Source organism: Tursiops truncatus, chromosome 19, assembly GCF_011762595.2.
Source record: "Tursiops truncatus isolate mTurTru1 chromosome 19, mTurTru1.mat.Y, whole genome shotgun sequence".
Taxonomy (NCBI): domain Eukaryota; kingdom Metazoa; phylum Chordata; class Mammalia; order Artiodactyla; family Delphinidae; genus Tursiops; species Tursiops truncatus.
This window is the reverse complement of record NC_047052.1, coordinates 44360437-44387760: the sequence shown is the minus strand read 5'-3', so window position 1 is coordinate 44387760 and position 27324 is coordinate 44360437. Positions and strand designations below refer to the sequence as shown.

The 27324-nt window shown below is 35.7% G+C and overlaps 1 protein-coding gene across 3 annotated transcripts; it reads left to right on the top strand.

The window, feature by feature from the left end:
* LOC141275640 (uncharacterized) lies at nucleotides 1–26871 on the top strand. 3 transcript variants are annotated; one of them, XM_019941096.3, is made up of 5 exons: nucleotides 1–231; nucleotides 1789–1839; nucleotides 10184–10273; nucleotides 11549–11675; nucleotides 23680–26871. In XM_019941096.3, exons 3-5 carry the CDS (start codon nucleotides 10265–10267, stop codon nucleotides 25608–25610), a joined length of 2067 nt encoding a protein of 688 aa, XP_019796655.2. In that variant the 5' UTR covers nucleotides 1–231; nucleotides 1789–1839; nucleotides 10184–10264; the 3' UTR covers nucleotides 25611–26871. The 3 variants fall into 3 exon arrangements, with proteins under 3 accessions (XP_019796655.2, XP_019796657.1, XP_019796658.1); XM_019941099.2 differs by lacking the exons at nucleotides 1–231; nucleotides 1789–1839; nucleotides 10184–10273; nucleotides 11549–11675 and adding exons at nucleotides 12653–12783; nucleotides 15628–15712; XM_019941098.3 differs by lacking the exons at nucleotides 1–231; nucleotides 1789–1839; nucleotides 10184–10273; nucleotides 11549–11675 and adding an exon at nucleotides 12647–12783.
* Nucleotides 26872–27324: the final 453 nt, after the last annotated feature.

The window sequence follows — 27324 nt, the reverse complement described above, 5'->3', positions numbered from 1 at the left end:
GTTCTCGCTGGCCAGCCACAGCCTGCCCGGAGTTGGACTACATTTCCCAGAGCCACCGCGTCCCAAACGCGGCTTCATTTCCGTTTGTTCGCGCGACTTCGGGACCTCGCGTGGGGAGAGGGCTGCGTCTGAGGGAGAGTTTGGCCTGGCTGCTGCAGGGCGGGCGAACCCGAAACCGGGCTGGGATCCCGGGCACCAGGTCCTGGACCCTGAACTGCACCCTCTGTCGAGGTGAGTATGTCCGGAATGCCAGGGTGGAAACGCTCGGAGGAAGCGTCACTGGAATTACGTGGGTGGCCGTGTCTCCTGGTGTTTTGTGTGTGTGTGTGTGTGTGTGTGTGTGTGTGTGCGCGCGTGTGTGCGTACGCGCGCTCGCGACAGCCAGCCTGGTATTGGTGACTGTATGGGCGAATGGTCGTGTGCTACTGTGGTTTTGTGTGTAAGCGTTTGTGTGAGTGTGAGTTGTTTTGACTCTGAGGCTGTGATAGTACTGCTATGACTTTGTTTGTGACCGCGTGCTTCCTTGACTGGAAATATGCTTATGTGACAGTGTAATTGCCTGTGGACTGCGTGCTTATGACTCTGAGGTGTGCGACAGTGTTGTTGTGACAGGGTGTTTGGAAGTGCTTGTGTTACTTTGAGGTTTTGTATGTGTGTTACTAGGGTTTGCCTGTGAGTTCGAAGTGCTACGACACTGTTTCTGTGACACGAGGTTTGTGATTGCTTGTTTCCTTGACCTGGTACTTGGTTGTGTTTTTCAGACTATCTGATTGGATGACTGTGTGCCGTTTTCATGACTGTATGAAGAGAGTAAAAGTGCTGTTGTGAAAGGTTATTTTGGGCTGTGTGTGTCCCCAACAGGGTGCTTGTGTATGCTTGAGTGATTGTGTGTATGCCCTGTGTATGATTGGGTTTTAAGACTAGGTGGTCAGACAGTGTAGCATTAACTTGGTGATTGTGACTCTGGCTGTGTAACTGTGGAAATGTGATTGTGTGTCACTTTGTGAGTCATTTGTATATTTTATAGTCTGTGATCTTATGGGAGTTTAGTGGGGTACAGAGGTAAAATTGCATTTTGGTAATTTCTGGGGTTCATTCTGTGGCTGAGCCAGACTATGGATTAAGAATCCCTTGTGGCTTTGTCCTTCTCTGAGGACTTGACTTATTTCTCTTTTGATCACAGTGATTACCACCCCCTACCCCCCACCCCCCATTTCACACATTGCCTGTAGTGCTTCATTTTTCATATCCATCCTTAGTTTGCCCTGGGATTGTAGATGTAGCTTCCCTGCTGCTTGCTGGTGCTCTCTCACCTTATAGCATTAAGGGTTTTGGATGCAGAGAAGTGACAGGGAGGAAGAAGTCAGAAATTTGAACCCCTGAATGAAGAGTATTAGTTATTTCTAAGGCACAGATCTGGACTTGAGATGAGAATTTTAGAGCTGATAGCACCTTCAAGACAGGTCACTTGGAAATGTAATGGGATTCCAGGAGTGGGAATACTTCCAGAGAGTGTGCTAGAGGAGTCAGCCATACACTTGAGAACCTGTAGCACTCCCCTTCAGGACTCCATCTCCAGCAGACAGCCTTGAATTGAGAAGCAAATTCTAGCCCAAGATGACTGTGAACTTGGCCCTTCTTTCTAATACAGAAAGTGCAGAACTGTTCTAGTCTCCTTTTGACTTTCCTCTATGTTAAATGAGGGGTAGATTGGTGGCGTTCTAATTTAGAGTATACCCTAAGAAAGGCCCAGTATCTCATGATTCTTTTTTCTTTCCCTGAGAATAGCGCCCAGAGGAAGAAAGAATGGCTGTTATACAATCAGAAGCAAGCTCCAAGGTGCGTAGATGTTTTCTCTTTGTTTCGTGAAATGCCTTTGTTTTTTCAGGACATAGGAATCTTTGGGTTTTTGGGGTTTTTTTTTTTTTGTTTCTTTATTTATTTTTGGCAGCGTTGGGTCCTCGTTGCTGTGCGCGGGCTTTCTCTAGTTGCCGCGAATGGGGGCTACTCTTCGTTGCGGTGTACGGGCTTCTCATTGCAGTGGCTTCTCTCATTGCGGAGCAGGGCTCTAGGCGTGCAGGTTTCAGTAGTTGTGGCATGTGGGCTCAGTAGTTGTGGCTCGGCTCTAGAGTACAGGCTCAGTAGCTGTGGCTCACAGGCTTAGTTGCTCTGCGGCATGTGGGATCTTCCCCGACCAGGGCTCGAACCCGTGTCCCCTGCATTGGCAGGCAGATTCTTAACCACTCTGCCGCCAGGGAAGTCCCGAATCATTGCTTCTTTTTGCAATTTCCTAGGTAAGCCTTCTCAAATGATGGAGGGGCAAGGCAATTTTCTGTAGATTGAGAGCAAGGAATATGTGCAGTTAATTGTGATAGATGCTTCCAAATAGCGGTTAAATTAAGGAAGAATGGATTTGAGTTCCATAAATTTAAAAATGAAGAGCTCTTTTGTGTTATTTCTGACATAGCAGCATTCTGTTTTTTTAACTTTTTAAAATGTTTGTTAATTTTCAGAGGTACACAGAAGTGTACCTCTGTACTATCATATGCCCAACTTAAAAGTTATCACTTGCCAATCTTATTTCAGTTATTCTGCCTTCAGTTCAAAATACCTCCTAATTTGCCTTTTTATTTCTTCTTTGTCTTATGAGTTATTTAGTAACATGTTATTTAGTTTTCAAACATTTTAAGGATCTTCCAGAGGTCTTTCTGCTACTGATTTCTATTTTCATTCCATTTTATTCAGAGAATATACTTTGTATGACTTGAATTCTTTTAAATTTATTAAGATTTATTTTATGACCCAGAATGTGTGGTCTATCCTAGTACATGTTTGGTGTGCACTTGAAAAGACTGTGTTCTGCCACTGTTGGGTGGAATGTTCTATACATATCTGCTAGGTCAGATGGATTGGTAGTGTTTAAATCTTCTGTACCTGTATTGAATTTGTTGGATTTACCTCTTTCTCTTTGTACAGTAGTTTCTATCAGTTTCTGCTTCATTTATTTTGAAGCTCTGTTATTAGGTACATAAATGTTTCAGATTATATGTCCTAATGTTGAATTGATTCCTTTATCATTATGAAATGGTCTTGTAATATTCTTTGCTCTGAACATTTACTTTATCTGATATTTAATATAGCCACTTCAGCTTTCTTTTCATTAGTGTTAGCATGGTATATCTTTTTCTATACTTTTACTTTTAACCTATTTGTGTTCTGATAAAGTACATTTCTTGTAGGCAGCATTTAGTTGGATCTTGTGTTTTTATCCAGTTTAACAATACCTGTCTTTTAATTGGAGTGTTTTTACCATTTATATTTAGTGTGATTATTGGTATACTTTGGGTCAAATCTGTCATCTTTCCATTTATATTTGTTCCATCTCTTCTTTGTTTCTTTTTCCATATTTTCTGCTTCCTTTTGGATTGAGAGAAAGAGTTTCAAAATAACAATACCAAAGTTTTTACTAATCTTATGAATATAGAAAACAACCAAGACTTCTTGGAGTTCAATGGGATATAACCCACTAAGGATCTATAATCAAATTACTGTGTTTTTAAAGTCACCTATAATAACACCTTTCATATAGTTAAGTCATCAACTTGAGAGACACAGGCTCATTTGTTTAACCTTGCTTTCTACTTTTAGGGATTGTTTTCCCACCACTTTGATTTAATTTGTTTTAAAATTAAATAAGATATTTACATATTTCTAAAACAGAAATTGTAGATCAAGGTGAATTTAGAGAAGTCTAGCATCCATTCCTGTCTCTTCCACCTTGTTTTTCTTCCCTCTGTAGATAACTACCTGTGCTTCTCTTTGGTTTATTCTTCTATTTTTCTTTCAAATGAGATATATATATATATGTGTGTGTGTGTGTGTGTGTGTGTTTGTATATGTATTTTTTATAATCTTCATTCTTAGTCAAAAAGGAGCATTCCTTGTATGCTGTTCTGCACTTTCCTTTTTTTTCCTCACATATTTAATGTATCCCAGAGATCACTGCATAAGCAGCCTATAGAGATCCTCCTCATTCTTTTTAATAGCTTCATTTTATGTTGTGTGGGTATACTGCTTTATTCAGCCAGTCTCCTACAGGTGGGCATTGGTGGTTTTTTTCCCCAGTGTTTTGCTGATAATTGTGTATATTGTTTCTATGGTTTATCTTTGGAGCAAATTTCTAGAAGTAGCCTACTTTTAGTTTATTTTAATGCTTTTGACATAAATTCTACCCAAATCACAACCTTGAGTAATAATAAAATTGGCCCATTTCCTCATTTTTCCCCTTTCTTACTTTTTTCTCCATTACCCAAATTTTCAAAAAAAAGTCTTAGAGTCTGTCTTTATACTGTTAAATATTCTTTTTTCTCTGAATTTATTGAGAATTTCTCTTTTTCACCATAACATGCCCTTGTTTTAAATTTCAGGAAGCTATTATTTCCTAGTTTTATGACATCAAAATAGTACATGTTTGTTGGAATGATTTAGAAAATACAAAAGGAAACAAATAAGGAAGAAAATAAAAATTACTCAGAAACCCTCCTTTGGAATGAATCATAGTTCATATTTGGAATCTATCCTTCAAGTCTTTCTTTTTTACTTCTTATTATGGAAAAATTCAAACATATACAAAGCTAAAAGTACAGTGTAAGGCACCCCTGTGTACTCTACCCATCACTCAGCTTCAACAAATATCAGTTTAAGGCTAAACATGTTTCATCTATGGTTCTACTACTCTCTCCCCCGACCCAAAAAAGCATGGATTATTTTGAAGTAAATTCCAGATATATAATTTCATTCACAAGTATTTTAGTGGGTGTTTCTAAAATATAAGGACTTTTTATTTTAAAAACAAAACGACAATGTCATTACTATTAAAAAGAACTCAGTACTCTCTTAATGTCATAAAATAGCCAGTTAGTGTTGTTTTCCCCATTGCCCATAAATATTTTTTTATGGTTTGTTAGAATCAAGATCCAAACAATGAGCTCGGTGCTTGTGATGACCTAGATGGGTGGAATGGGGGGTGGGGGTGGGGGGTGGGAGGGAGGTCCAAGAGGGAGGGAATGTAGGTATACATACAGCTAATTCACTTCATTGTACAGCAGAAACTAACACATTGTACAGCAGAAACTAACACAACACTGTAAAGCAATTATACTTCAATAAAAAAAAACCTGTCCAAAAACAAGATCCAAAGAATGTCCGTTTAATGTAATAAGAAGATATATTTCTTAAATCTTTCTTTTTCTCTTTTCTTTCAGTTTTATTTGTTCCAGAAACAGAGTTTCTTACAGAGTTACCCATATTCTGGATTTTGTTGATTGCATATATGTGGTGTTATTTAACATGTTCCTTTAACCCTGTATTTCTTGTAAACTGGCATTTGTAGAGGCTTGATCAGGTTCAGATTTTTTATGTTTTTGCTTGTTTGTTTTATGCTAATCCTTCACACATAATCATATATACATCTATGAAGTAGTGAATATTTGTTTGTTTTCCTTTATGTGATGTTAGCAGCGATTGATAATCTTTATTTGGAATCCATTATTTTATCAGAAGTCACAAAATATTATTTAATTCTATCATTTCTTCTGCATTTATTAGCTGGGATACTTCTGTAAAGGGAGAGCCATCCTCTCATCAATGTCTTGGTTACTCTGAAGTATAGCTTATGCAAAAAAAGTAGAATAAAAGCTTCATTTTACTCTCATTTTTCAGCATCTTCCAAAGTTTATCGTGTGTTTTCCTTTTAAATTATCATTATGAACTTGTAGATTCAAATATATTTGGTATGTTTCAGTCTATAGCAGTTATTCTTATTAATACTCAAACTGTCCATCTGTTGCCAGTGGGATCCTCTTTACTACCTCTGATTTGGCTCCTTTTGAATTCCTTTTGATTACTGTTGGAATTTGTGGTAGATTCCAAACTTTCTGGTGTGACAAGATGTTCTAGGCCCATCTTGTCCATTTTCCTATGTTAAACATGAAATCAGCCACTTCTCTGTGGAGCCCTGGTTCCTTTTAGTGAGAAGTGGTTTTAAGAAGCCACAATTAGGATAGTTGGAGTTTTCATTGCTTCTGGTTGTTATTGCTTGTAGGTCTTTACAGAGTTGGTTAAATATGTATTTTTTAGAAGGAGAAAAATACATCCTGAGTTTATAATGATATTTCCAATTGAATTTAAAGGTTATAGAGTTTTTCTTGATTTTTACATTTGTATTTCTTTTTGTACTCTGAAAATCTTTATTCTTAATAACGTTAAGATAATTACATACTTGCTTTATTCTCATTGATGTATGTGTGTGTAATCATTTCAGAATTGTCTGTTTTAGAATAACAATGCCAATATTATTAATAATTTCTTTTATTTTATAAAACTTTTAACATTTAATAAATTTATTATTTATTAATATTAATAATAGTATAGTTACTGAAAAACAGCTATTTGGTTATCTGTTATTAGTTATTTGGTCTGTAGGTTATATTGCACTAGGAATCTAATGTCAAATGTACGTATTTGAAAATTCCTTGAAATAACCACTTCCTTTCTGTGTTTATCCTGCTAGTATTTTGAACAGGTAAGTTTGTTTCACTTTGCTTTCGGTTCTTAGGGATTTTTTTCCAGTTTGATTTAATTTTGTCTTACAGTTATACAAAACATACTCACAGTTCCAAAGTCAAATGGATTCTATTTGATACCACCTTATAATATTTTGTGTGTGTTCACGAGAGATATTGAGCTAAAATTTTTTTCTTGCAATATTTTTGTCAAGTTCTGATATTATGGGGTTTTTGCCTCAAAATGTAAAAGAGATTGTCTACTCCTTTTCTTATTTTCTGAAAAAGTTTGTGAAGGAATAATATTATATCTGCCTGGTAGAACTTACTGGTGAAGCCATCTGGGTCTTCTCTGTAGACAGGGTGTTTTATTTTGTTTTACTAAAAATTCGATTTCTGTAATATCTATGGGGCAGTTTATATTTTCTATTTCTTCTTGTGTGACTTTTGATAATTTGTGTTTTAAGGAATTTGTCCATATCGTTCATATTGTCAAATTTATTGGCATAGGGTTGCATTATCCTTTTAATGCCTGTAAGATCAGTATTCTCTTCTCCATATTGGTAATTTTTTTTCTTCATAGACTTGCTAGGAGCTTATCAACTCTATTAGTCTTTTGAAAGAACAAGTTTTTTGCTTTGTTGATTCTCTGTTAAAATCCATTTTGGATCAATTGTGGATTTTGTGTTTATTTCTATTATTTCTTTTCCTCTTACTTTGGGCTTCATTTGTTCTTTAGCCAGCTCCTTAAGGTGGGAACTGATGGTACACATTCCTTTTTTCCTACATTTAAAGCTATAAATTTTCCTTTAAATACTGTTTTTGCTGCAGCCCACAAAATTTGGTAAGTTGTGTTTTTATTGTCATTCAGTTCAGCATATTTTTTAATGTCTTTTGTGATTTCTTCTTATGAGTTATTTAGAAGTGTGTTTAATTTGCAAATATTTGGAGGTACTACTAGACCTCTTACTGTTATTTCTAATTTAATAGTGTGTGGGAAAAGACCAGAAAATATACTCTGAATGATTCAAATTTAAAATATTTTTGGTACTTTGTTTCTTTCCCACACCTGACTTAGTGCCTAGCCATGCATTGCAGTATCCTAAGGAGTTGCAGTCCAAGGACTCAGGCCTCCCAGCCAGCCATGCTCTTATGCACATCTGCCTTCCTACCCCAAGTGCCTCCATTACGATACCTCTTTATCAGGCACCGACTTCCTTATCATGTATATGAAGGCAAACCTTGAAGATACTTTTTCTCCACTGTGACTCAGTACTCAATATTTTTCTACTAGCCCTTCCCCCATCTCTCTCTCCATGAAGTGGGAGGGGTCTTTTGTTTGGTACTCCCTTGGCAGTGAGATGGTTCCATAAACCTGTGTTTATCCAGTAGACCTTCTCTAGGTGCTGTTCCATGGGGGAAAATGGAACAGTGGGGGAGTCAGCACTGTCTCTGGGTTAGCCTCTTGCTTATACTAGCTGATTAGTAAGTAATTAAACATTAAAGGCTTGACTGGTACTGTCATTTGGCTGTTGTCTTGTCTTCGTCAGCTTTTCTGACAACCAGCAGCTCAGCTCTATCTAGCACAGCTCAGCTCTTGACAGTTGAGTGTGGTATTCTTGAGAGTTGGATATGGTATCAGTTATATCATGGTACTTGATAGTGTTGTATAAATCCTCTATATTGTTACTGATTTTTAAGAATCTACTTGTTGTATCAATTACTGAGAGAAAGATGTTAAAACTTCCAAATCTGATTGTGGATTGTCTCTTTTTTCCTTTAGTTCTTTCAAGTTTTACTTTATATATCTTGATACTCTTTTGTTATATCTTTACACATTTAGGATTGCTGTGTTTTCTTGATGAATTTATCATTTATTGCCAGTGTTACTCTTTGTCTATTTTGCCTTATATTAATACAGGTACACAAGCTTTCTTATGCTTAGTGTTTGTATGGTGTATATTTCTGCATTTAACTTTTTTCTAATCTTTATTGGAGTATAGTTGCTTTACAATGTTGTATTAGTTTCTTGCTTTCTCCATTTAACTTTTAACCCATCTGTTTATGTTTAAAGTGCATTTCTTGTAAAGAGCATACAATTGGAATTTGCTTTTTTATCTTGCCTTGACATTGTCTTTTTATTGGAATAGTTGGACTGTTTACCTTTAAGTTAAGTAAAATTTAGTTTAAGCCCTGCCAGGGATGGGAGCATCCATATACATGTCTTTTATGAAGAACTTGGCACTTTTTGGAGTTTAATTCATTTAAATGTATTTGTGTCTTCAGCTCTGTGATGATTTTTTTTTAAATTCTGAATTTACATCTTATCTGAATTCTTTGTTTATCGTTACGATGGGCACAGTTATCGTAGCTGGAAGAAGTGGAATTTCTAATTAAATATTTATTGATCACCTATATCAATGATTCTCTGTAGGGGCAGTGACTTTCCCTAGGGATGTTTTCGAAATATAGCTGGGTTCTTTTGAATGTTTAAATAACTGGGTTGAGGGTTAAGGCTTCTGGCTTTTGAAGGACTGAAGCAAACCATGGATCTATATCACAGCTTAGAAAGCTTTTCTGTAAAGGGCTAGACAGTACATATTTTAGGCTTTATGGGCCATATGGTCTCTCTTGCAGCTGTTCAACTCTGCCATTATAGTGTGAAAGTAGCCAAAGACAGTATATAAGTGAATGAATATAGATGTGTTCCAGTAAAGCTTTATTTTTAAAAATAATTGGTGGGCAGTAGTTTGCCAACTTCTAGATGTCCTGAAGTGCACAACAAAGAAATTGTCTGTGACCTGCAAAATGAGGACCATAGCTGGGGGTAAAATGTGTTTATAATTATCTGGGTCTGGCACCTCTCACGTAAAGCATTTTTTGCCTGATTTTTTTTTGAATTGCTGCACTTATCTATTTTACTATTCATGGTTTTACTGTCAGCTAAATCTTCCAGGAATGCTACCATAGTTTGATTGAGAAAAGATTGTACTTTGTTTTATTCGGAAATTTACTGAGTTTTTTTAAACCATTTTAAAAAGTTACAGCACTGATGGCAACACTGCTTGTGATAAGACTTGCTAGTATCACATACTTGTAGAAGTCTTCATTTGTAGTAATGCATTTCATTGATTCTACACACACATACACATACATACATATATGGCCTTTTTTTAAAATGTCAACTATAAATAAAAGATGTCAACCATATTAAGTTAAATACTGTAATCTTAAAAATCTAAATGTGTTCATTTTAAGTAGTTGTAAGACTAAGTATTTAACTATTTGAGCCTTCTATGTAGTTGTATATGGTTATTAACATATTAAAGTTTAACAGTTGGTCATTATCTCTGTTTTTGATATAATGTATATGTGTGTTTTATTACCTATAAGTTTCATTTCAGAAACAGTAAAGACGTTGTAAATGTTTCCTCTTTGTATATAGAGAGAGCATTGAGTTTGACCAGGGTAAGAATCACCACCTGTATCTCCCCTGCTTAGTGTATATTTTGGGGATGGGAGAAAGAGACAGGAAGAGGAGAACAACAAAGATAACTCTAACTTACCCATTTGGAGGTTTGCAAAAAGCATGGTCTCATGGTTCTGTTTCTCCTCCCCAGTACTGCCTTTTCCAGACTCTGTGCTTCTCTAAGATAGGAACCCAGAAGATGACTGATCATTTCTTGCAGCTGTAAAAAACCATGGCTCAGGTAAATCAGTGTTTCCTTGTGCCCTCTTTAAATAATCACTTTTTTACAGAATACGTGCATGTTTGCATTCCTTATTCCTAAAAGTTCCTTCCTGACTCACCCCATTCATGAGTGTGCTTTCCAGTTTTTTTCCAGTCTTATAAGTGATAGTGTCTTCCCTAAGTATGTCTTTCTAATCTAACCTATATTCACATACTTATGCAAAAGTCCAATGAGCATCTTTGACTGGGAACACTGATATAACAAAAGCAGAGTTCCTGATTTTTTAAGATTTGTACATACCACCCATGAGAAAACTTTGACTTTCTCTTTAGACCTACATTTCCTGGTTAGACAAGATAGGATTTGGTCTTGACTGGGCTTAGTGTCCATACATGGCAAACCTCGTGCTTTGTGAGCTTTTAAGATAAGGAACATATTAGGGATTGAATACAGAGAGATCAGGGATCTTCCCTGGGAATCCGTGATTGACGAATACCAGTAGCATGGATCATTTTGAGATTCAACATTTTGTGCTAATCTTGAATGTGTAAGTTTAGATTATCTTTTCTACCTTTATGTTGCTTAGAATAAAGAAAAGGTAAGTTTTTAAGTGATTAATAGTAACAAGAAAGATCATTATTCACGTGATGATGCCGTTGAGAATTATAAACTCCCAAAATTAAAAAATGCTTACAAGGTTTTTATGTAACCTAAAGTGTTCAATGATGCACACTTATTAAGTCAGATATATTCATTATATGGAGCTATTCTACAGTCTGTTAAAAATATTTACTAAATTATTGGTAACCAGGAAAATGCTTATGTAATATTCTGATATAATGGTGAACCTGAGGTTTCAATAAATTCTTTAATTTTATGCAAATCTTATAAGATAGAGATTTTATAAGGTTTTAGAGAAAACTATACCAAATTTTTTCTTTCTTAAATAGAGAAGAAGAGAAACTTGCATTTGTTGAGAATGCATGATATGTAAGACACCTATTGTACAGGGTGCTTGTGTATGCTATTTCTTTCAATTGGGACATTGCATTTACTTTATTAATTCTCAGATTTATGTGTAAAATGAGATATTCTATATGCAGGAAATATCTACAACAACAGGCATAAAAAGGAACTTCAGAAGCACCAATTTCTTTAGTGTCTTATCCATGTAAGAGGCTTCCCAGCCTATTTGCTCTGTTGCCTTCTTCGTGGAGAGCTCTCTATCATCTCCCCTTCCATTGAAAAAATATTTTCTTTATTTCCACAACTAGTATTATGTTTGTGTTTCAGAGATCAGTGATGTTCAGGGATGTTGCCATTGACTTCTCTCAGGAAGAGTGGGAATGCCTGGACTCTGCTCAAAGGGATTTGTATAGAGATGTGATGTTGGAGAACTATAGTAACTTGGTGTCCCTAGGTAAGGATATCTACCCCTAGTATTTCAGGATCTACCTTTGGAATGGCTGCTTTCTTTTCTGTTATTTCAATGTTGTTTTTAAGTGATTAACTGAATTTCTTATTATTCTCCAAGGAATAGTTTCAAATTACTGGAAGTAGACATGGATGGTTTCATTGGGCACATTTATCTTCTCCAGCCTTCAAATATAATTGCCTGTCTTCCTTCTGTCTTGATTTTCCCATCTAAATGATGACTTTAGTCTTTGGACACTTCAAGTCGCTGGAATATAATTGTCTCTTGCCCCTTCACTTCTCTTTCCCCCGTAACAACCCTTTTATGTAAACTTGGGAGTCATTTCCTTTCCAGATTTTTTTTTATATTTAGATTTATATCATTTGTCTCCATTCTTTAAAATGTACTCATTTATTCAAAATATATTTATTTATGGAGGGGCCTATTCTATGCCAATGACTGTAGTAGGCATTGGAGAAATAATGATCTAAACAAGGTTCCTATTTTGGTGAAATTTACATTCTTGTGGGAGAAATACAAAATAAATAAGGAAACAAAAATATATGTGTATGTGTGTGCATATTTATGTGCATATATTTATTTATTTAATAAATATAAAAATTGCAGGTAGCAATAAACAGTATGAATAAAGGCAAAGTAGAATAGGCAGAGAAAGAACTAAATGGGGAATGGGGGGGTAGGTTATTTTAGATAGGTAGATTTTGTAGAAACCTCTCTAAGAAAGTAATATTTGAACAAAGACTTTACCAAAGTAGGGGCATGAATCAGGCCAGTATTTGGAGGAACAGTATTCCAGGCAGTTGGAATAGTAGGTGTAAAGGACTTGGGCTGGGCATTAACTTTGTAGGAGGAACAGAAAAACATTATATCTAAAGAAAAGTGAATGATAGAGTAATAAGAAATAAGGATAGTTAAAGAATAGAAAAAAAGGAGTTGAAATTTTATTCTCTAAGGTGGTGCCCTCTGAATCCTGGCCGAAGCAAATGCAAATTCTCTCTGGAGGAAAGTAAGAGGGCTTTTAGAATTCTCACAAATTAATCAACAAAAGATGAGCTCACAAAGATCATCAAACCCACGAGGAAACAGGTCACAGGTGAGTTGATAAGTAATCTAAGGAAACAACAGATCGCATGGTAAAAGATTTAACATATTGGAATTTTTAAATGTAAATATAAACTATTGGTGAAATACTTAAAGAAATAAACTAAATTACAAAAATGAAAAGCAATAAAAGATTTTTATAAAGGAACAGATGTGAAAGAGAACTAAATTGAACATTTCTAAAGGTTCTGTTCTTTTTAAAAATAATTATTCTAAGGTTGATAAATTTGCATGAAAATTATTCTCTCTATAAAAAGACGTCATAAAGAAAGTAAATGACAAGCCGTGAATTGGGTGAAGATAATTGCAGTGCATATTGACAAGAATTAAGTTAGTATCTAGAATATAAAAAGCTCCTATAGAGGTAAATAACCTTTTTGGAAAATTGGGTAAAAGACATTTATAGGCAGTTCAAGGAAAAGGAAATGCAAATAGCCAATAATCATGAAAAACTGTTCAACCTCACTAGCAATCAGGAAATGCAAATTAAAACCACAGTGAGATAATTATTTCACACGCCCTAGATTGGCAAAAATTGAGAAGTATGACAGTACCAAGTGTTTACAACTTTTAAATGCAGAAGTGCTATATACCTCATTATTCATAAAAGCCAAAAAGTGGAATGACCCAAATGTCTATCAGCTGATGAATAGGTGAGTAAAATTGGTATATCCTTACAATGGAATATTAGTCAGCAATAAAAGAGAATGAAGTTCTGATACATACTACAATACGGATGAACCTTGAAAACATGCTAAATGAACGAAGCCAGACACAAAGACTACATATTGTATAATTCCATTTATATGAAATGTCCACAATAGACAAATCCATAGAGACAGGAAGTAGATTAATGGTTGCCCAGCACTGAGGTGGGAGCTGGGAGGTGAGGGTGGATTGGAAAATGAAAATGGGGAAATTGAAAATGACTGCCAATAGGTATGGGGTTTCTTTTTGAGGTGATAAAAATGTTATAAAATTTGATTGTGGTGATTATTGTACAATTCTATGAATATACTAAAAACTGTTGAATTGTATGTACTCTGAATGAACTGTAGGTATATGAATTGTATGTGAGTAGATCTGTTTTTTTAAGTGTACTGTACCTTACTGATGTCAGTATCAATTGGCATAATCACTTTGGAAAAATACATAGAAATTATTTCTAAACTTTTAGAAAAGTATTTATATTTATTTGGTTGCACTGGGTCTTAATTGCAGCACACGGGATCTTCATTGTGGCATACAGGATCTTTAGTTGCAGCATGTGGAATCTTCTAGTTGTGGCATGCAGGCTCTTAGTTGCAGCATGCGGGATCTAGTTCCCTGACCAGGGATGGAACCCAGGCCCCTTGCATTGGGAGCATGGAGTCTTAACCACAGGACCACCAGAGAAGTCCCTATTTCTAAATTTATATGCACTTTGGAAATAGCAGGAGTCCTTTTAAAAATTCCAGATCCCAGGCCACATCCCAGACCAATTAAATCACAATCTATGGACACGGGACAGAGATATTATTTTTTGAATTTCCCTAGGTTGTTCAAATAAATGTTCAGCCATGTTTGGTAACTACTGTAATATGATATTATCTGAGAATTTATTTTTAAAATTTAATTGTTATTGCCAGTATGCTTGGATTTATTTCTCTCCTATTTTATGCTTTTGGATTACTCTGTTGATCTTCTTTGCTTCCTTTTAAAATCTTTCCTTAATCAGGATGGGTACAGTTTTTTTGTTTTTTGTTTTTTTTAAACTCCACTTCCTCCCTTGTTTAGTTTGGAAGGTATACACTATTTGTATGCTTTTACTGGTTATCTTTAATTTTTTATCACATGCATTTTATTCATCTTAATGCAAATGCAGTTTTGTAGTTTCTTAAATTATAATGATGTTAGGAAAAATATACATTTTTAATGGAAATTAAATATTTTACTAGATATTGTTTTTATTAATAATAAAACATAGTTATTCAAGCCACATATAATATTTGGTCTGCATACTACTTTGTAGAGGTCTTGTAATAAACTATATGCCTCACTCTCATCCCTAGGATTTCAAGGCCAACAAGTTAAAAAACACAGATATCAAGGACTGTATCTACCTTGAAATAAATTGGTGGCTGCTGTGGCAGTGAATTGAGGTTTATAGAGAGATGTGATATTTTCATCTCTATGTCAAATACATATTTTATTTTCACAAAATTCTTGTCAGGCGTGTACCAGCAGTGTATGACTTACTCTTTTTCTACACTTTGACCAATACTAGATACCATCACTTAAAAATATCTGTAAATTTGTAGATAAAAAATTGAATAACATATTGCTGTGATTACTGGTGAGTTTAAATATTTTGAGAGTATTTCTGCCTGTTTTGGTCATTTAATCATTATCATTATTGTTTGTGTCATTTAACAAGTACATACTTAAGAAAGGCTATAGTTAATGTCTCCCTTCTCCCAGGACAATATAAAGAATCTTAGAATGTTTTAACTTTGGTTAATCTTTACTATTTAATATGTTATTGTTGACTAATATTTTAATTCTGTTTTCTTTTAACCTCCCAAAATGGGCATTATTTTTGTTTTAAAAAATGGCAATATTTGGTTGTAGATTTATTCACATGAATATCATTTTATTTGCACACTATTCATCTTCCATCATACCTTCATACTGCGATCATTTTATTTATCATGAAATACATTAAGCAAGACCTACTGTTAGTAAATACTCTTCATTTATATTTCTGTTGTTGCAGTATAACCTTGTTTCATCTTCATTCTTGCCTGATGATTTAACTGGGTATGGAATTCTATACTGACAATTATTTTTTTCTCAGCATTCTGTAGATATTATTCCACTGTCTTCTGGCTTCTGTTGTTGCTCTTGAGAAGTCTACCATCTGTCTCATTGTTGTTCCTTTTGTAAGTAATCTGTATTTTCTCTCTGGCTGTTTTAAGATTTTTTTTTAAGATCTTAATATAATTGATTATATTGTTTTATTTCTAGAACTTGTTATTTTCCCTCTCCTCTAGATCTTACTTTTCTTCTATATATTCTCTTTCTCATGGTTTTGATTTTATATTTTCATATATTTTAAGCATTTATATTACATGTGTCATTCAACAATTACAATTTCTGGGGAACCGGTCTAATTCTGCAGTTTCTTGCAAGCATAGGGGCTCTTGTGTAATGATGAATTATCCATAGCATTTTTTCTTCTTTTCATTGAGAGTCTAGGGCAAGACAAAAATGTACCTTGTCATTTTCCTTTGAGATCAGATGGATTTTTCTTTTCCTTTCTCTGAACTGTAGGCCTTGGACAGTTCTGATTTTGTGAAGAGGTTCAGTGCTAGTCCTTGACGTTTAGTGGGCCCAAGGCTTTTTGTCTCTTGGGTTTTTTTCATTCCAGTAAGGTATAAACTTTTGGGCAATTGAAGTCAACAAATGTCCTGAGGGTAGCTGTGACTTCAGAGCATGCTGACCTCTAGTATCTGATGATCTCTTCATTTTGCCCCCTTTGGATCTGCTTTATTTTCCTTTAAGCATGGCATACTTGTAAAAGGGTATTTGATATATATTATCTAGCATTTCATGGTGTTTTGGGGAAATCTGATGCACCATTCACATACTTTCAATATTGAATCCTTCTTTCTTTGAACATGCTATATCTACTTTTCTTTTTATGTCTTTCTGTAAAGTTTCATTGCCTTTTTAAAAGGTCTTGCACATTTCTTGTTAAGTAATTTCCTCAGTACTTTATAAATTTTGTTGATATTATAAATAGAAATATTTTGTTCTCAGACAAAAATCATATATATACATACATATATAGGTAGAGCAAAATATTGCTTTCTATAAATTGATAATAACCTTATAGAAATATCTAATAGTTTTGTGATGGATCATGTTGGATTTCTAGGTAGATAATTTTGCTCTCTACATATAATGTGTGATTCCTTTCTTTTCTATTTGTACCATTTTGTGAAAACTAATCAGTAGGAGCTGAATATTTGACTGTATCACAATTTGAAAACAATTATTGTCTTTTTTCAGACTTTATTGGGAGTGCTTCTAATGTTTAAAGTTTTTTTATTAAGTATGTTTCTGTCGGTTTCTGGTAAATACCCTTAATTAGGTTAAGGAAGAGCCATTAGAGTTTTTAATAGACGGTCTGAAAATACATTTTCTGATGTTGAACTATTTCTGCATTTGTGGGGTAAACCTTATTTGATAATGATGTATTAGTCCTTAAATACACAGCTCGATTCTATGTTGCTAATATTTTCTTTTAAAAATTTACCTATGTTTGTGAGATTGGATTAGTTTTCCACAGACTGGACTGTTTGTGAGCTTTCTTTGTCCAGTTTTGTTACCCGAGTTCATTTAACTTTGTAAAATGACTTGGGTGGATTTCCATGTTTTTTTATGTTCAACAACAGTTATATATGATCTTGCCAATAATACCATCAGTCATCAGTATCTGTTGCTTTTTAGGAGCAACAGATTTTTAAATTTTTAAATTTAAATTTTTAAATTTAAAATTTAAAATCAAATTTTAAATTCTTAAACAAGTGGCCCAAATGGTCAATTATTGAAATCAATCAAGATCTCTAAAACAAAGGAGCCTTAGTGTGGGGAGACAGCCTGATTCAGCCTGCCTCTTTATCTAATCATGTGCCTGGCAATGTGTTTATTTGATCCAGACATGGTTGAAGTGAATGCCTTGACAGTCAAAGCTTAAGTCATACTCTTGCATTACAAAAAAGAAAAAAAAGCCAACTGTAAGGCTTAACACTATAGGAAGGCATGGAGAAGAGTTGCAGAACTTCTGTGCCCTCTCCAGGTGCACCACCCTTCTAGCACTTCAAAGTGTTCACTGACCCAGAAGCTCTCTGAACCCCTCCTGTTAGGATTTTTCATGGAGGCTTCATTATGTAGGCATGATTGATTAACTCAGTGGCCATTAGCAATTAATTCAAATTCCAACCTCTCTCCCTTTTTCAGAGGTGGGAAGTGGCTGAAAGTTCCAATGCTTTAATTACATGGTTGGTTCCCCTGGCAACCAGCTCCTGTCCTTGGGGGCTTTCCAAAACTCACCTCATTAACATAAACTCATGTGGTTGAAAGGGACATGTTATGAATAACTAAAAACATTCTTTTTACCTTTATCACTCAGGAAATTCTGAGAGTTTAAGGAGCTTTCTCCCAGAAAACAGGGACAAAGTCCAAATATACTGCTTCTTCTTATATCACAATATTATAGTCCTCTACTTTGTGGATTTATCAGTTTCTCTTTGTAAGGCTATCAATTTTTGTTTATTTACTTCAGAGCTAAGTTGTTAGTTGCCTAAGGCCATGACTGTTCTGATTCCTCTTGCCTGACTCTAAGATGATTGCCCTGATCTGATTTCACTGGAAACTGATAAAGAACTCCTACAAACTTAAGCTTCATCAATCTACCTCCCTGCACCCATAGTCATTCTGCCTCTTTTCCTATTATCATAGATGAATTTCTGTGCTTTTATCTAAGTCCAGTACCTCCACTTATATACTAAATGCCAGTCCTACTCAGCTGTTTGAGGACATTGTTGAAGTGATTGCTCTCTTAGTCTCCTGAAACATCAGCTTGTCTATATCTGTTATAATCGTTTTTATCAGCATGTTACCAAACTCAGGTTCGGCTATTCACCACTTGAAAGCTAATACTTGAAAGACAAGTGTTGGTTAGAAAAGAAAAGGTTGCTTTATTCAGGAGGCTTGCAACCTGGAGAGAAGGAGGACTTGTGTCCCAGAACCAACTCCGAAGATTCTGCTTGGCCATGAAAGTTTTTAAAGGGATAAAAGGAGAAACGATCTCAGTTAATCATTAAGGTAGCGGGTCAGATTCCTAGTCATTTTCCATCACGTGCAGACTTACTGACTCTTGTGATCTTCCTTTAGATGCTATCTTGTTCATGTAGTTTGCTCGTGGGATTACTGAAAGGAAGGCTGGGGAAAGGATCTTGTCATCCGTTAATTACTTATTCTTCATTTCTGCTTCTTTAAGGAAAGAATCAACAGATTAGGCAGGGCATTGTGTGATCAGTAGATTTCAAAGGTGTGATTGGGCTGGAGGTTAGTTAAGCATGGGGGCATCTGGTGTAAAAGTTAGTTAAAATATAGCTTCACTGAAGTGACAAGGCAAAAGGCCTTCTGCAAAGTGCTGGTTCCTGCAAAGAGTTGTTTCTTGCAGAGAGCTACTTAAAAGCACACAAACATGTAACTTCGCTCATCTTAAAAGGAAAAACAAAACAGACACAAATCTCTAAACACATATTTTCCTCTTGCTACAGCCCTATTTCTCTGCTACTTTCTACAACAGAACTTCTCAAAAGAATTTTCCATGCTCCCTACCTCCAGCTCTTCTCCCATGCTCTCTTAAATCTGCTTCAATCAAAATTTATCCCCATTTCTCCACCAAAACTATCTAGTGAAGATCACTAGTATCCTCCATATCACTAAAGACTTTGTTAAATGAGAAGTCACCATTTACCTCATCTTTCAGCATGTGACATAATTGATCATTCTTCCTTAAAACACTTGCTTCACTTGGCTTCTGGGATTCCACACTCTCCTAATTTTTCTCCATCTTCCTTGTCATTGGCTGCTCCTTCATTTTTTTTTCTTTTTTTTGGCTGCTCCTTCTTAATCTCCTTTGCTAGTTTCTTCTCATCGACCTGACCTCTAAATGTTGAAGTGCTCGAGGGCTCAATCCTCAAACTTCCCTTATCTTTTCTTCCTTTCTCTTCCCATCTTTTCTGTGTCCAAAGGCTCCCTGGATGATTTCATCAAATCCCATAGTTTTAAATGTCATCTATTTGTCGACGATTCCCAAATTTATAAATCTAATCCATGTATGTCCCCAGAACCCCATATACGCCTGTCTACTCAACATCTTTACCATGTAAAGTCCAAAACCAAATAGTTCAAAACCAAACTCTTGATATTCTCTCCCAAACCTTCTACTATAATGAGAAGTTCACAGTAAACAGCACATTTATTGTTCTGGATGCTCAGGCAAAATACTTAGAGTTTTCTTTGACTTTTCTCTTTCATATTGCGTGTCCAATCCATCATCAAATCCTCTTCATTCAGAATATATCCAGAATGCAATGACATCTCACTTTCTCCACCCCTTCCTCCACACTGTAGCCTGAGCCATGTGGATTATTGCTATAGCCTCCTAACTTCTATCCACCTAGCTTCTGTATTTTCCCACTGACTATCTTTTTTTTTTAATTTAAACAAAATAACCAGAAGGATCATTTTTAAGCAAAGTCAGAGTTTGTCATGCTGCTTCTCACAACCTTCCAATGACTCCCCATCTCAGAGTAAAAGATTTCTTAAAATTGCTAAGACTAAGATTTCCTTGTCTTTTTCCTTTGACTCCAGAGGATTTTTTTCCTCCCTCTGAACTGTAGGCTTTGGATGGTTCCAATTTTGTGAAGAGGTTTATTTCTAATCCCTGACCTATTATTGGTCCAAGGCCTTGTCTCTTGGATTTTGTTTTTGTAATCATTAAGATTCAAATGTAGGCCATTGAAGACAGCAAATGTCCTGAAGATAGCTGTGGCTTCAAAACATGTTTACCTCTCTAGTTTCTGTTTTTTATTTCATTGTGTCCCCTGTGGATCTTCTTTACTTTCTTTTATGCTTGGCTTACTTTTAGAAAGTGGTTTGTCATGTTTTATCCAACATTTTTTTGTGTGTTCTTCAGGAAATCTGATGCACCATTACATATCAGGTGTATCCACTGTCACAGTCATAATATACAACAGTTGCATTACACCCTTAAAATCCCTCATGCTGTCTCTTTGTTGTCAAATCCTTCCTCCTTCCAACCTATGTAAACTGACCTATTTTCAGTCCTACAGTTTTGCCTTTTCCAGAATATTATACAAATGAGAATCAAAATTTATAGCCTTTGGGGTCTGGCTTTTTTCACTTAGTAAAATATATTTAGGATTTATCTATATTATTGCATAAATCAATAGTTTGTTTCTGTTTATTGCTGAGTATTGTTCCATTGTGTGGAAATACCAGAGTTTGTTGATTCACTCACCTTTTGAGGTTTGTGTTTGTGTTTCCATTTTTTTGGCGATTATGTATAAAGCTACTGTGATTTTTGGTGTACAGATGTTTATCTGGATATAAGTGTAAATACCTATGATTGCTGGATCATATGCTGCGTATATGTTTATCTTTATAAGAAACAACCAAATTGTTTTTCATCATGGTTGTACTGTTTTGCATTCCCATTATGTAATGTATGAGAATTTTGTGTGTGTTCTTTTTCTTGATCTATATGTCCATCCAACCTACTCTTTTTAAAATAGAATACCAGGAACTTTATCACTCCAGACTCTTTCCCTTATATTGAATAATTGCTTTTTTTTCTCTCCAACATCCCCAGCATTCCGTAAGATTACAGAAGCCTTTTGTTATGTCTTTGACCTGTAGCAGTGCCTGAGAAATGATAAAAGATATTCTTCTGGGATGAACAAATAGACTTGCCTTGGATAGAAGAGTAAATAAGAAAAAACATGAGAGGGCATAAAGAAACAAAACAGGGTGAACTAAAAATAAGTAAACAAAAGCAACTTGGTATTTTCATTGGTTAGGATAGGGAGAACTAAAGAAGATAACCATGGTTAGTACCTAGGAAGTAGTATGCAAGAGGCTAGGCAATTGGAGAGGTATATGATCACTTTTTGCATTTTTATCTTAAATTTAGTATGGATGTACTTTTGTTTGCATCTGTAGGGAGGTATTGGGGAAGACACAGATCAGTGGTTTCCAGGCATCTTCCCCTAGGGTGAAGAGAGATCTACTGCAAAGGGATGGCACAAGAGTATCTAGGAATAGTAGAACTGTTGTTGTTTATCATTATTGTGGTGATGGATACATAACTACAGCCCTCATAGGTCCGTTTCTTTTGTCTTTTTTCTCCTGATTTTTAGTTAAGTTGTCTTTTATCCTCATTCACCTGGTCAATTTTTATTGAGAGCTAGACACTGTAAAGAGAAATTATAAAAGCAATTTTAAGCCTTCATCTTCAGTGAAGATTTAGGTTTGCTTATGACAAGCGATCTTGAATTACCTCAGTCCAGATATCTGAGTTTGAGATGATTCAAATATGATTCATACTTCAGACCCTGCCCAGACTGGTCTACTGTTTCTCCCTATTCCTCATTGTAGCCCTCTGGGCTCCCAACCCAAAGTATGGAGAATTTATGTTGAGTCTTGTTCTCCAATTATTGTCACCCAAGACCCATGAAATGGTCCAAAACACTGTTTAGTTTCTCTACATCTCACTTGCCTTTTCTAGAATTGTAAGACCTCCCCAAATGGAACAGTAGCCCCAAATGTTGGACTTATTTCTCTGAGTTTTCATATCTTTCAACTTTTAGCCCACCAACTCTTTATTCTTATATGAATTCTCTAATGCCTTCAGTCAGGTGCCATTTATATTTTGTCCAATTTGTATAATTGCTCTCGTCATTAGAAAGGTTCATTTAAATTACCTAGTCTTCTGTTACCAGAAATAGATGTTTAAGATTCAGGAACTGGCATTTAAATTGAGACCTTAGGTTGAGAATTGGCTTATATAGAGTATCTCATTCAGAACAGTCCAGAGACCTAGGACAGGCTCTAGGTAGTTGTAAGTTGAAATAGGCTTTGTGATTTTCAGAGCTAAAAGGAAGCTAATATGTTTGGCAAATAGTGAGCAAAGCTGAGAAGGCTCATGGGGAATCAGATACTTAGGCAGGAACCATGGAGAGCTTCCTCAAAGTCATGGAAGGCATTTGGATTTTATTTTAGAAGTTTAATTTGGAAGCTATTTTAAATTTTTAGGCAAAGATAGCTAATCATAATCTGAAGTTGAATCAGAATCTGTTAGTGGAAAGCATTAAAACTAGAGATTTCCAAGCTCTTTTTTCTGATTCACTAGATTCAGATTCAGTTAGTCTTGTGTGGTTATTTGGGAATCTTTAAGGTCCCTAGGTGATTTTGATCCCCACCAAAATTTGAGAACTATGGATCTATAAGGTTTTCTTAATCTCTTCCCTTATCTTCTTTTTTAAAAATTAATTAATTTATTTGTTTATTTGTTTTTGGCTGTGTTGGGTCTTTGTTGCTGCACAAGGGCTTTCTCTAGTTGCAGCGAGTGGGGGCTACTCTTCGTTGTGGTGTGTAGGCTTCTCATTACAGTGGCTTCTCATTGTGGAGCATGGGCTCTAGGCACATGGGCTTCAGTAGTTGTGGCTCGCTGGCTCTAGAGCGCAGGCTGAGTAGTTGTGCATGGGCTTAGTTGCTCCACAGCATGTGGGATCTTCCCAGACCAGGGATCGAACCTGTGTCCCCTGCATTGGCAGGTGGATTCTTAACCACCGTGCCACCAGGGAAGTCCCTTTCCTTATCTTCTAAGTGTAGTTTTCATTATTCTCTGATCACTCATGTGCCCTTTATACATATTAATATATGAAATCATTCTAAACTAATGTTTTTTCAAACTCTGGGTAGCAACACATTACTGCAGCATGAAATCAGTTTAGTGGTTTTTAACTTTTTGTGTGAGATAGAGAAGGTGGGATGGAGAGAAAAAGATGACTAGAATAGTGTAGTGTAGAATAGAATAGAAAACAATAGGTATTGTTTTATGAAACTTTGCATGTATCAGGTTGTGATGTGAAAGGCAAGTAGTACACAATATTTGAAAAACTCTGAGGTAAGCCAGTTATTTTCTATGGATATTATTTCCATATATATTTTTTCACATATAGTTTTTTCTACTGTGGAAGGTCTTTTGAAAGACAAAAGAAATTTTTGATGTTCTCTTATTTTTCAGACTTGCCTTCAAGGGGTGCAAACAAGGACTTAACTCCAAAAGAGGATACTTATGAAACAGAATTATCCCAATGGGAAATGAGTGCCAGGCTTGAAAACTGTGATCTTGAGGAGTCCAATTCCAGAGATTATTTGGAAGTCAAAGGCACATTGGAAAAGCAACAAGAAAATCAGGAGGAATATTTCAGTCAAGGGATGATCATATATGAAAAAATGTCTATTTTCAATCAGCATACTTACTTATCTCAACTTCCCAGGTGTCATTCTACTGAGAAACCCTATAAATGTAAGGAATGTGGGAAGGCTTTTAGACGAGCTTCACACCTAACTCAACATCAGAGTATTCATACTGGTGAAAAACCCTATGAATGTAAGCAATGTGGGAAGGCCTTTAGTCGTGATTCACAACTCAGTCTTCATCAGAGACTTCATACTGGTGAGAAACCCTATGCATGCAAGGAATGTGGGAAAGCCTTTACTCAGAGCTCTCAACTTATTTTACATCATAGGATTCATACTGGTGAAAAACCATATAAATGTGAAGAATGTGGGAAAGCCTTTATTCGAAGCTCACAACTCACCCGACATCAAAAAGTCCATACTGGGGAGAAACCTTATGAATGTAAAGAATGTGGGAAGGCCTTTACTCAGAACTCACAACTTACTCTGCACCAGAGACTTCATACTGGTGAGAAACTCTATGAATGTAAAGAATGTAGAAAGGTCTTTACGCAGCTCTCACAACTTATTCTTCATAAGAGAATTCATACCGGTGAAAAACCCTATGAATGTAAGGAATGTGGCAAAGCTTTTATTTGTGGCTCACAGCTTTCTCAACATCAGAAAATTCATAATGGGGAAAAGCCATACGAATGTCAGGAATGTGGAAAAGCTTTTATTCGCGGCTCATTACTTATGCAACATCAGAGGATTCATACTGGTGAAAAACCCTATAAATGTGAAGAATGTGGGAAGGCCTTTATCCGTGGCTCACAACTTACTCAACACCAGAGAATTCATACCAATGAGAAGCCCTATGAATGTAAGGAATGTGGAAAGACCTTTAGTCATGGCTCACAACTTACTCAACATCAGAGGATTCATACTGGTGAGAAACCCTATCAGTGTAAGGAATGTGGAAAGGCCTTTAATCGTGGCTCCCTCCTTACTCGACATCAAAGGATTCATACTGGTGAAAAACCCTATGAGTGTAAAGAATGTGGAAAGACCTTTAGTCGTGGCTCAGAACTTACTCAACATGAGAGAATTCACACTGGTGAGAAACCCTATGAGTGTAAGGAATGTGGGAAGTCTTTTATTCGTGGCTCACAGCTTACTCAACATCAGAGAATTCATACTGGTGAGAAACCCTATGAATGTAAAGAATGTAGAATGGCCTTTACGCAGAGTTCACATCTTTCTCAACATCAGAGACTTCATACTGGTGAGAAACCCTACATATGTAATGAATGTGGGAAGGCCTTTGCTCGTGGCTTACTACTTATACAGCATCAGAGAATTCATACAGGTGAGAAACCATATCAGTGTAAGGAATGTGGGAAGGCCTTTATTCGTGGTTCACAACTTACTCAACATCAGCGAATTCACACTGGAGAAAAACCCTATGAATGCAAGGAATGTGGGAAGGCCTTTAGTCACGGTTCTCAACTTACGCTACATCAGAGAATCCATACTGGTGAGAAACCCTATGAATGCAAAGAGTGTAGAAAAGCCTTTACTCAGAGCTCACATCTTTCTCGACATCAGAGAGTTCATACTGGTGAGAAACCATATCAGTGTAAGGAATGTGGGAAGGCCTTTACTCGTGGTTCACAGCTAACTCAACATCAAAGGGTTCATATCAGTGAGAAATCTTTTGAATATAAGGAATGTGAAATAGACTTCAGTCATGGCTCACAAGTTTATATATGAATTATCTGATGCTTGTGACTAATATAGAGAGCCTTCTCTGGTCATTAATTCATTATCATCAAAGAATTCTTAAAATGTGAATTTGCAAACACATTTGCTTCATAAAGTTCAGCATCAGTGAATTTGTATGGGGGAAAGATAATGATAATGTAATCCATGTAGAAAAACCTACTAAACTTTAGCAAATTATAATAGGGAATAATTCTGTTAATGTAAATATAGGAAGACTTTTAGCTATAGCATGTCTTTTTCAACATTATCTTGACTCAGTTGATTTCCTTTGTGACATTTAACATGATAATTAACCACTGCTTTGGTTTAATCAGTTATCAGATAGACCTAAGACTAATTCCTTATAAGATTCTTGGAAGTATTATGTAAGTAGTTACATAATAAAGTTCTTAGGACAGTGCCTTCAACATAGCATATCACAGATATAAGCTACCATTATGACTCATGTCATTTTAGAGAATTTGCATGAGAGGAGGACATTTATTAGTATAATGAATGTTGAGAATCTTTCATTAACATTTAACCCTGATTTTTTTAGTGGGAGGCACTGTACGCTATAATGAATATGAGAAAGCTTTCATTCACATCTCATCCCATATGCTGTACAAGGAAATTCATAGAGTAAAAAAAAACCACCTGTACATTTAATCAGTGGATTGCTGAAGAGGTGTGAAGTGAATTGTAACAAAGTCCAAAAGCTCATATTTTCTACCATCTCTGACCACAGTTCAAGAATGTTACTTAGAAATGAAAAAAATTGGATAGCCAAAATAAATATACTAGGAAATTTTTAAAAACTTGAATGCACAGCTTTTGAATTAAACCAAAAAACTGACATTTATAGACTATTTTGCTATGAAAACTGATAAGAATTTGTGTCAGAGACTGCTATTTCCCTACCCAATATTCATTTTCCCTTCTTCAGTAATAGAATTCTTGGCTGAAAAGCTATCTCAGCCTCCCTTGCAGATCCACAAGATGTAAGTGGTATTTGTATGAATAGGACATTTAAGAAATCCTTATTTCCTCCCTGCACTTTTTTTGTTTCCCTGCCTACAATGTGGATATTTAATCTGCACCTCTGGCAATTTTATGGGGACCTTGAGAATGGTATCTGGGTATTAAGGATGTTGGAGCAGAAATACAGAACACGTCTACACCTATGCTGATTTTATGAAACAGTCATACCAGTTTGGGTCTGCCTGCCTTCTGTATTTCTTTATATAAAATTAAACTTCTTATTTGTTGATGCTGTTGTCATTTTGTTATTGACATTAATAATTATTATGGATATAAAAGTTTGTACCTGGAAGTGGAGTGCTGTGGGTAAAAGAAATCTCAAATATGGCATTAACTTAGGGCGATGGAGAATGAGGATCTGCTCATTTCAGGCTAGGAAACTGAAATGAGCAGACTCCTTACCATCTTACAAGGAAGATCTTGTACCAATTAAGGCTGTAATGTTAGGGGAATTGGAAGGAGTGATTCAGAATGTGTGTGTTGGTTGTTTCTTTCTGCTTTCAGTAATGTCCTGTGAAAGAGATGAATTTAGTGTACAGTTAGCTACAGAGAGGCTGCTAGCAGAGATTGAAAGTGACATTGCTTTGTTAAGAGATGCTATGTCAGGCCTGCAGGTGCTCAATCCAGGTTGATGGTAAATTCACAGTTTTGAAACTTATGGGATTCAAAACACCAAACTGAT